The following is a 10,773-nucleotide window of genomic DNA, read 5'->3' on the forward strand; positions in this document are numbered from 1 at the left end:
GCAAGGATGGTACCTATCATTTTTATCTAATTATTTCGATGATGGTTATAGGTACAATAAGTATCTATGCTTATGATCAAAAGTAATAATAAGTGGTACCTATATTTGTACAACAGACATTAACCAATTTGAATGGGTGGCGTAGGCGTAATTTCAACTTTAGACTTGAGGGGGGAGGGGGGCTAAATATATTAAAAGATAAGCAGACATTTATAATATAGCATTTTAAAATTGTATGTCCTAGATTTTTATTCTATTTTTTGGGGAGGGGGGGGGCTTAGCCACATATTTCGCATATGATTTTTTTTCTCTGTATTTGTTCATTGAAACGACCTTAAGGTCTTTGTCAATGCGTATCACAAGAGGACAGTAGAGAGATCATGTGATCTATTTATCTATATATATATATATTTATCACTATATACATTATATTACCCCCCTTCTCCAAGAAGAGACATGACGTTTTGATTATGTTGAGACATAATTCGTCCTGGTTAGACTTAAAATGTCAATAAAAAAAATTAATTAGGTATGTATTTTTTTTTAGATTTTTTTGATTCCATCATCAACTGAAACTAAGGAACCTTGTATTAAGTTGACAAGGCTTATAAATATTGAACATTTAATACACTATTTAACTGCTACAAATGTATGTGATTTTGATGATTAGTGTTTGAACTTCAAATGCTTATAAAAAATTGAGCTGATATTTCATTAATATTTTTGACCGAAATAATATTATTATATAAAAAAATAATTTCACATGACTTAATGTTCAAATATAATTAAATATTTTGAAATTTATGGCATGAATAGAAAAATATTCTAAAAACATTTGATGAAAATTTCAAGTACCTATTGATAGTGGCATAGCCAGGGGAGGGCTGAGAGGGCTATAGCCCTCCCCATTGACTGTGTCAACCTTAGAATTTTTTCAGGATTAAATATTAATTTTCTGCACTAACAATAATTTAATACAACAATAAGAAAATAAATTTTAAAATGTATACCTATACACATAATTGTAAATAGTTAAATTGAGTAAATAAAAAAAATATTGTATTTGTATTTTTTCTATTATTTTGTGAGACTTAGCCCCCATACACAATTCTTGGCTACGCCACTGCTTATCGATATCTAGTAATTAGTTTTTGATTACAACACAATTAAACAATAAAATTAATTTTTATCCCAATTATTTAAAAAAAATACCAACAAGATTGACTTTTTGACCAGAAAAATGTTAATGTTAAAAATCCCCTTTTCAAATATTTCTAAAATAGAAGCTGAGGTCCCGCAAATGCAGTAATAATTGCACCACTCCTTTTTAACATCTACACCGCCGACCAACCAACAAGGTTAGGTCAAAACACAATAGTAGCCGACTTTGCGGACGACAAAGCACTACTTGCATGCCACTCTGACATAGCATACAAATCCATCTTGGCTTACTAACCTCATAGTACACAGAATGGGACCTGATCACCTGAAATTATACCAAACGAAATCGCTCCGCTCTACCTTCACACTACCTACGTCCCAGAAACCGTCTACAACTTTTCCTCAATAATCAACCTCTACTCTACTCTCAAAACGTCAATATATTCTCCTCATATACACTCCAAACGTTTATAACGCTCAATGATCGTAGCCGCCAGCTGCGACACCTACTGACCTCTAAACATATTCATCTGAACAACGAGCTCCTAATATACAAAATGCTACTTAAATCAATATGGTTCAGAGACGCAAATAGGGGGGACTTAGGGGGATTAGCCCCCTAAGAATTTCTATAGCCCCCCCCCAAAAAAAAAATTATTTTACTACATTATACACATTATTTAATTTAAAAGCATCATAAGAGTACCTACCTATTCAGTATCCTGATCTGAGCTACAGCTTCAGCCCCCCCCCCAGATTTCAAACATTATTTGTGCCTATGATATGGGTCTATAGTATACAGCTCTGGAGTTCAGCAAAACCTACTAACATCAATAGAATACAAACCTATCAATCCAAAACTCAAAGAAAAATCACCAAAGCGCCACATTATTACTTTTCCATTGTTTCCAATCACACAATCCATCACGATCTCTCCATACACTTTGTTGCAGACGTGGCTAAAATACACTACAAAAGATCCATAATCGCCTTGGCCTTTTAAAAACCACAGAAACCCACTCATGCACCATGCACGATAATATCTCTTCCTCGGATATCCCTGGAAATCCACCCGAACGACACAAGCGAAAATGGTGTAGAAACCTACAGGACTACAGACACACTGATATTCAATTTTAATACTCGTGTTTTTTTTTTTTAATCTAAGTACCTCCACGGCGTCTACACTCTGTTTAATTTGTCATCCTTACCTATTTGCTTTTTTTACAATATATTTACTTCCTCGACTGTTCTTATTAGGACGCTGCACAACCGTTTGTTGTTTCCGTCTTACTAGCTAGTGCATAAAATTCCAAATTTACGCTCAGCAGATCACGTTTAGCTCCGTTAGTTTAAAAATCAGAGTGAATCGACCAATTGTGAAACTTGATGTTGAATTGTTGATAACATTATCTGTGTTTGTGTGTGAGATTTTTTACGATACTTCAATTTTGTACCAAGTTACGCGCATATAAAAAGCGTAAATTAAAAATGCTCATAACTCACTTAAAATTTAAAAATTAAGTTATCGTGAAAACCCACATACAAACACAGATAATGTTCTTACCATAAAGTTTTATTATAGGTCAATTTACTCTAATTTTTAAACTAACGGAATCAAACGTGATCCGCTAACCGTAAATTTGCTATGTTACGCACTTGTAAGACGGAGGCAACAGATACATGTATAACGCTCTCTAATTATTCATATTTTTGTGAAAGATTTAATTAAATATTTTAGATAACAAAAAAAGTTGAAAATCTAAGATTTTTCTATACTTCGATCCAATATTATGTTATGTATTATAAGATGATTATATTATGTACCTACATAAAAATAAAACTTATGTTTATAACAATCCTAATCAAAATATTCTTTTACACAACTCACATAAAAGATAAAACTGATTATCTATGATTGTTTGGGTGAAAACTATTAATGCAATAATGCCAAAAGAGTGACATTCAGATTTACTAAAAAAAAACAATAGACAACGTAAGATTAAAATGTATTATTTTAATTTTTATAACATTAAAATTAATTAATTAACTAAATAAATACTTCTTTCAATTATTACATTGATATTTATTTATTATTTAGAAAATAGTTAGAAAGGTTATCAGTGCTCGACTTGGGGGGGGGGGGGGCGCAGGGGAACGGAGTACCCTAACTAATTATTCAGAAATTTCAGCGTACCCCTACTTTTATTTTTAAGGGTAACGCATGGGACGCTAAATCATGCCATCATTACCATCATTCTGAATTTTTAATTTTTATCAAAATGTACGTGTTAAGTGTTAACATATATAAATAAATAGTTTTTTTTTTTGTTTTGTTTCAATTGTTCTTGAGTTTGTTATATTTGATTTTATAAGTTAAAAATATAATATACAATATAATATTTACATAATTTTTTTTTTTTAAATTTAATTATTCATAAATATTTCCTATATGATTCAAAGAGGTGTATAAGGGGGTGTGGCATAGCCCCCACGGCTTTGTAACATTTGACAAGTGGTGGGGACGCTCTTTTTTTAAAAGTTAACAGACTCTCCCTACTTTAATTTTGTCAAGTCGAGCACTGAAGGTTATACAGTATTGTTTATTAACCTAACATAAAAATGGAAAATAAAAAGCAAAATAATGGTTTGAAAATACAAATTTCACATGTAATATTGAAAATTAAAGTAAGTTATTCAATATAATATCATGTTGTAATTACAAAATTTCTAGTAACTACAAACACAATAAAAATTCTAATAGGTACACAACAATTTCTATCTAAGACCTAATCTAATCAGTGACATTAATCTAATACTCAAGCAAAACTATTGCTTTAAAAAATGTTATCAGTGTAATTCTATGGTTTTCCAAAGCAATAATAAAATAAAAATCTTGATAATAGTAGTAATACAATAAATCAATTTAATAATAAATTTAATGTGATATATCGATTATCTACTTATGCAGTATGCACATTGTAATTTTTTAATTCTAAAATGTAATGTTGAGTATATTAAATAGTGACAAATTATTAATTTTATAACTGGGAGTTACCCGCACCAGCAATCAATTAATATTACCAATTATTTAGTTTTAGTTTGTTATCTTAGATCTACACAAACATAATTAATATAGAATGAATCTATAATGAAATTAAAGTTATGATTGATAATAAAATGATAATTATTGATTACCAATTCTTCTACAGCAAAGGTCACCTTAACTTGATCTTCAAGTAACAGCAATTCATTTAAAGATAGTCATTTTATTAGAATTTAAATGTATAATTTAACATAATGTGGATTTGATATGAGCTAATAACCAGGTAATAAATGATGAAACAATAAAAATAAATTTAATACTCGGATCATTATTTTAGTTATCTAATAATTTAATTTTTTATATTTATGGAATATTATCAAGTATCGCCATAAACAAATAACTGATATTTTGAACTTAGATTATTTTCTCAAACTGATAATCTATTTTGAAAATTATGAAACTGGTCGTTAGTCCTTTTAATATATATTATGCATTGTTAATGAATTTCAATTCTTAAGATGATTATGACTTCTATCAATACTATTTTATATAAATGCCAACTCTTAAGTCATTTGATTTAAAATATTAGAATAATAATTAATTAATAATTTAATATAATAATTTACTGTGTACAAGAAAAAATTTATATTAGCAGTATATTATTAGAGAAACATTACCAACAAAATCTTATTTTTTAGTGTTTGAATATACTTATAAGAAATCTTTGTAAATATTATCAAAAAAAAAAAAATCAAACATCAATTTCAATAATAATTAATCAAATACATAAACAAATTTAACATTTTAAACTAGTTTAATACTAATTTTATTGGTTCAATATAAATTAGAATATCATCAACCTAGGCTTCAAATCTTTGTCCATTGATGTTAAAATACACATACACATAATTGATAATTATTAATTTGAACCGGAATAAAATCCGGCAGTTATATGATACATTCACAAAAAAAAGAATGACAGAATTAATCCTTGATGAAAAAATTTAGCAACATATTAAAATCAAAATACAAAGTGAGAAAAAACTCACATTACAGAAAAATATTAAATGTCATGAGAGATTAATTTTATCAACACAAAAAATTCCATTTGATCCTTTAAATTAAGATGGAGAATTAACTGATACATCGATGTAAGTAATGTTTAACAGGGGAATATATTTGTTCTTCAATTGAATTTCGTTCAGAACTTAAATCCATACCATACAACTGAAATCAAAAATTAAAATATATTAAGTATAATTACAGGTAACCAAACATGATAATATATAATTGTATTTGAAGAACGATTCTGAGTAATGATTTTCTCATCAAAATGAATGTTGAATACAACTTTTTATGTTTTTATACTACCAAAATTATATTTAAAAATAATAATTAAATATCCCGCTGTAAAACCTATATCTCCCTCACTCCACTTGGAATCTAACAATATACCTCAATAAACAAACATGATTATTATCTATAAACATTTGAGTATAATTTAAGGCTAAATAGGTTTATCTTTTCCATTATTTTTAGATAGACCTTTGAAACTATTCTTAATAATAATAATAATTGAGAAAATTTATAATAATGATTTAGTAATTTTAATAACATTCCTATAACTACATTCTTAAACAATATATTGCACTTACAAATTTATTATCATTTTCAAGTCCCATTGAAAGAATATGTATAGTTAATTCTTTTTATTCCTAGAAAAAAAATATTATTTGTTAGTAATCATATTTATTTATCTTGTAAATTATTTCATACAAAATAAAACTATTAAGAACAATATACTATATTAAATACTGGTCAAATTGCCCAGCTTTGCTAGACATTTTTACAAATTTCTTTAGATAACTATGAAACCTATTCATAAATCTTATTTACTGGCTCATAATTAAAAAAATATTCTGATTTTTACACTTTAAATTGGATTATGGCACATTATTTGTTTTATATAATATTGTATTAATGAGCAATGGTTTACAATTGAACTAACTTAAATTATTTAAGTATGTCTGCTGACAAAACAAAATACATAAATACATATTGTAAATAACCAGACCTGATTATTACAAAACATTAATTAAAATATGTTTTCTGCTTATATTTAATAAGTTATAAAACTGATTTTTTTTTAAAAGTGGTTTGTACTTTTTTTCTCTGCATTTTTACTTATTAAAAAAACAATTATATTTTAAAATATAATTATTTTATTCTTAACGGTGTTTATCAATTTTTAGTAGGTATACCTGCATTTTAACAGTTTACTGATCAATATAAGTTTTATAAAAATTAATTTCAGTTGTAAAAAACAAATATTAAAAATAAATTAATGAATAGCAATGTATACAAATAATAATAAGAGCACTTGAAAGATATTATTAACTAATAGAAACACTTTGATAATAATACAATAGTACTATGATATATCAAAGTATTTCCACTTTTTGGTTACATTGTAAATATATATATTATAACAATATTTTATATTATAATGATATAAATTAAATTAATTCTCACTAATACCTAGCTATATTTATTTAGGTTAAGTATTAAGTCAAATAAATTGAGTTTACATTCAATAAAAATGAAGATATATTTATCTAAATTCTAGAGTATTAGAAAAATAGAAAATAATGAAGCTATTCAGTACTACAAGCAAACTAATGTTACATAGTCAACTGTATAAAAATGTTTAATCATTTTAGTTCTAATTATTACAAGTTATAAATATATTTTCTTACAATAAATGTTGAATATCGTGAGGAGATAATCGTTCAAGCAAGACATAGGAACGGTACAATTTTTCCCCATCACCTATTAATGTCACTAAGTTAAGTGATACCATATTATCATCACTTTCTCCTTTGTTTGATTCTTCTGATCCAGATTCAATCAAATAGTAAGCATTTCTTTCTGGTTTCAGTCTACATGAATGAAAATATACACATAAAAATTAGTAAATAGTTGAAAATACTACCAGTGTAATAAAATATAATACATGAAACAGGTATTTCATGAGGATTAACAAAAGCTAAAAAAAAATTTTAACAATAATAATTATTGAATCCATACCTTATATTAATATTACTTACATAAGTAAAATGATTTACTAAATTATAGTTATGTAACTAACAAAAATATGTATCAATTAATACAATATTTTTGTACATAAGTAATATTAGCTACTTTTGAGTTATTTATTGTTATTAAAATATTATTTTATTTTATATTATAAAATAAGGCCAACACATGTATGCATTATTGCATTTGCATATTTTTGTTGGTTGGTAAAAAAAATAGCTAGTTTACATCGAAATTTGCTTCATAACCTATGAATGCTGAATATAAATTTAGTATATTTTTGCACTTCCAGGGTATATTTTAGGATGTTTTACATTTATAGAGTTTATTTATGATTTTCAAGACTCTACAAATTGAAAATCACATTTATTATAGTAAAAATATTAATTAGTTTCAATCATACAAATAAGTTATTATAGGTAATTCAACTAATTAATAAAAATAGATAAGGTTTGATTACTATCTTAATCGCTAACTTATTTAAATCATTAATTGAGCAATGCAATAATATCTGCTGAGAATTAAAATGTTTATCATTTAATAATTAAATTTTAATTAATGCATTGTTTTGATAAAACTATTATTTATTAAAAGCATTAAAATATTAGTGCCATATACCTTAAAAATACGTTGAATGCATGCCTTTTTACAATTTTTCAATAATATATATGTTATACCTATTTATTATACTTTAAATGCATATCAGAAGAAGTACATATATTTTTACAATTTTTAGTATCAGAGCTCCACAAACTTTCTATTCTTAAGTGGACGTGGAACCCGCATGTGTTGTCTCCGTCTAACAAGTGCATAACTTAGCAAATTTTATGCTTAGCAGATCATGTTTAGAGGCTTTTTACTGTATTTTAATTTTTAAGCAAATTATGAGAGTTTTAAAATTGTAAATTGTTTGTGTATCTTTAAATACTCATGACTTACTTTAAAATTAAAATATAATAAAAAGCCTATGAAAATCCCTAGAAGATAATATTACCTTTAATTTTGATGAGTGGTCAATTCACTCTAAAAATTAAACTAACGGAGCTAAATGTGATCTGCTGAGCATAAAATTTGGTATGTAACACACTTGTTAGACAAAGACAACACATGCGAATATCACGTCCTCTTAAAGTGTGTGCATAAAATACAATCATTGATATTGAGAGGTGGAGTGCATACGACAAGATGATCGTAAATATTTTATTTTAAAATATTAACATATACCTATTATACTTATTGAATGTTTGTAAAAGACAAAGTTAGTAACTACAAATAATGAAATTAAAAGTACTATTAAAATCATACTGACTTGTAACCATTAATTTCTTCTAAACTGCAACGCTCCAGACGAACATAAGGATTTTTTAATTCATCGGAAGATTCAATTTTAATTTTGTCTGTTTTCATTCTGTAAATAAATAGATAGTAATAATTTATAAAATTTAAACTCAAAAATAAATGCACTAAACTAAAACCCCACACTATTACCTAGTATAATATTATAACCTAATTACCTAAGTAATGAAAACAATAAATGATTATTTTTATTTTTATTTACAGATCAAATCTATCTAATAACAAAGGTTTAATTTCCTCATAACAAATCAATATAATTAAAATTTTTATACTTATTTAGGATTTAATTCATATATCTTATTAACAGATCAGTTTAGTTATATTATATTATATACCTTTAATAATTTATGATTGAGTAGGTTAGTAATAAGTTGGTGGAAGCATAAACTAAAATTATATTACGGATTAATATGTTGTTGTTCCCACTTCAGTTGCAATACCAGTAAATTACACAGAAAAAATAAGGTATTTTTATTACCTCCACTGATGCTTATTAGAAATTCTATTAATATACCAAATAGATATGAAGAAGGATGAAGGATTTAAAAATTATATTAGTTATTAATAAGGCCAGACTAATAAAGCAAATTTGCTTGAACCACAAAATTATTTTTGTAATAAAACACCATTACCACAATCGTCTTACGCTGATAAGCAACAATCTGGTTACATATTTTATAGTTTACCTTTTTTTTAAATAATTACATTAGCTACTTTACAATTAGATTTAAATCAAACTGTAACCGGTTGATTTAGGAATTAAAAAAAATAAGTACTGTAGTTTTATTTACAATAAAAACCCTAACTGCTCCAAGTTAATTTTTGGATTTTTAGTCTTTGAAGATGCAACCAATGACATAATAACGTAGAAACAATGAGTTATTTTATAAAATTAAAACTCATTCTAAACATAACAAATGTGTTACTGAGTGGGGCATTGGCATGTAACATAGGGTGCAAGTGTTGCTCAGACAACACCTTAAACATGAGCAGGTGGATGTTTATGGAAGAAAAATATTACATTTTTTAGGTCGGTATAACAATATTATGAGGGATAAAATCACATAACATTATTTTATGATATAGGCCACTTGGGTGGTGTAAGGGGTGGGTCAATCTTCAATTGGTTAACAATTCAAATCTGAACTGAAGACTCTCCTTTAATTTTGATCCTGGTGTATAATCTTTACATAACATAGAGTTAAGATGTGGACAGACTGGACAGAGAAAAATTACACAAAGTACTGACTTTGAAACTTAACAAACGAAGTCAACCAAGTGTACGTTCTAAAATGTATGAGGCTTTTAAATGGTAGCAACTTACTTGGACGGTTTTTGGTCACTGAAAATTTATAAACGAAACGTTCGAGAACGATGGCACAAATTATGGACGGTGACAAATTTTCTAACGTGAACAGTACTTTAATTTTAATGTTTGAAATTCGTGGTCCACGGCAGTGAAACGAAATTACAGACGGTGGCCAACTACTGAATAGTGACTATTACTGATTACTGATTACTGAAGCTGAATGTCTACAGTGAATACTGACTAAGTGACAATCCACAACTGTAAATTGTAAAAGTTTAAAACAAAAGTAGCTTATATCAACGGTTATTGGTTCATTCTTCTATATAATATTATAATATTAAGCACTCAATCGTCCTATGCGGCAATACAACCACAGAATAGAATGAAAATGAATAGATACAACCACAGAATAACATACAAATACAAAACTACTCCTTTTTATTTTATTTTACTGTTGACAGTGTTAACACCTTACTACAGTAGACTAGTGAGTAGATGGAATTCACAAAAATAATAACAAAACAACGATGCACACACCACACACACTACCATCGAATATTCCAGAATTCTATACAACCACATACAACATCTGGTATATACCTGGTATAATCAATAATAATATTATGTATCACCACAAAACGATTATAGTATCACAGACTATGCATGTCCGAATAATCAATGCAAGAATTTACTTCAGTCTTGAACTTAAGTCTTAAATTAGTTAAATTTAATCTATTCTGTATCTTACATCTGTTTATAAAAATGTAGGATGTAGCAAATTTGATCACCTCTGAACTCAGAAATA

The 10,773-nt window shown here is 26.8% G+C and overlaps 1 protein-coding gene across 1 annotated transcript; it reads right to left on the reverse strand.

Moving 5' to 3' along the window:
• Positions 1-3,158: 3,158 nt before the first annotated feature.
• LOC107169199 (uncharacterized) lies at positions 3,159-10,508 on the reverse strand. Its single transcript, XM_015518869.2, has 5 exons — positions 9,984-10,508; positions 8,613-8,711; positions 6,964-7,146; positions 5,863-5,922; positions 3,159-5,434 (listed from the first exon to the last, which is right to left on the reverse strand). The coding sequence occupies exons 2-4, from the start codon at positions 8,708-8,710 to the stop codon at positions 5,907-5,909; spliced, it is 297 nt and encodes a 98-aa protein (XP_015374355.1). The 5' UTR covers position 8,711; positions 9,984-10,508; the 3' UTR covers positions 3,159-5,434; positions 5,863-5,906.
• Positions 10,509-10,773: the final 265 nt, after the last annotated feature.

This window comes from Diuraphis noxia, unplaced genomic scaffold, assembly GCF_037042655.1.
Source record: "Diuraphis noxia isolate RWA-SAM2 unplaced genomic scaffold, SU_Dnox_SAM2 contig0003, whole genome shotgun sequence".
Lineage (NCBI taxonomy): Eukaryota > Metazoa > Arthropoda > Insecta > Hemiptera > Aphididae > Diuraphis > Diuraphis noxia.

Excerpts from the sequence above, each read along its gene's own strand:
- LOC107169199 (XM_015518869.2), bottom strand. The coding sequence starts at position 8,710 with ATGAAAACAGACAAAATTAAAATTGAATCTTCCGATGAATTAAAAAAT. Across the intron at positions 7,147-8,612 it reads GAAGAAATTAATGGTTACAA|ACTGAAACCAGAAAGAAATG; the intron begins GTCAGTATGATT and ends TCATTCATGTAG.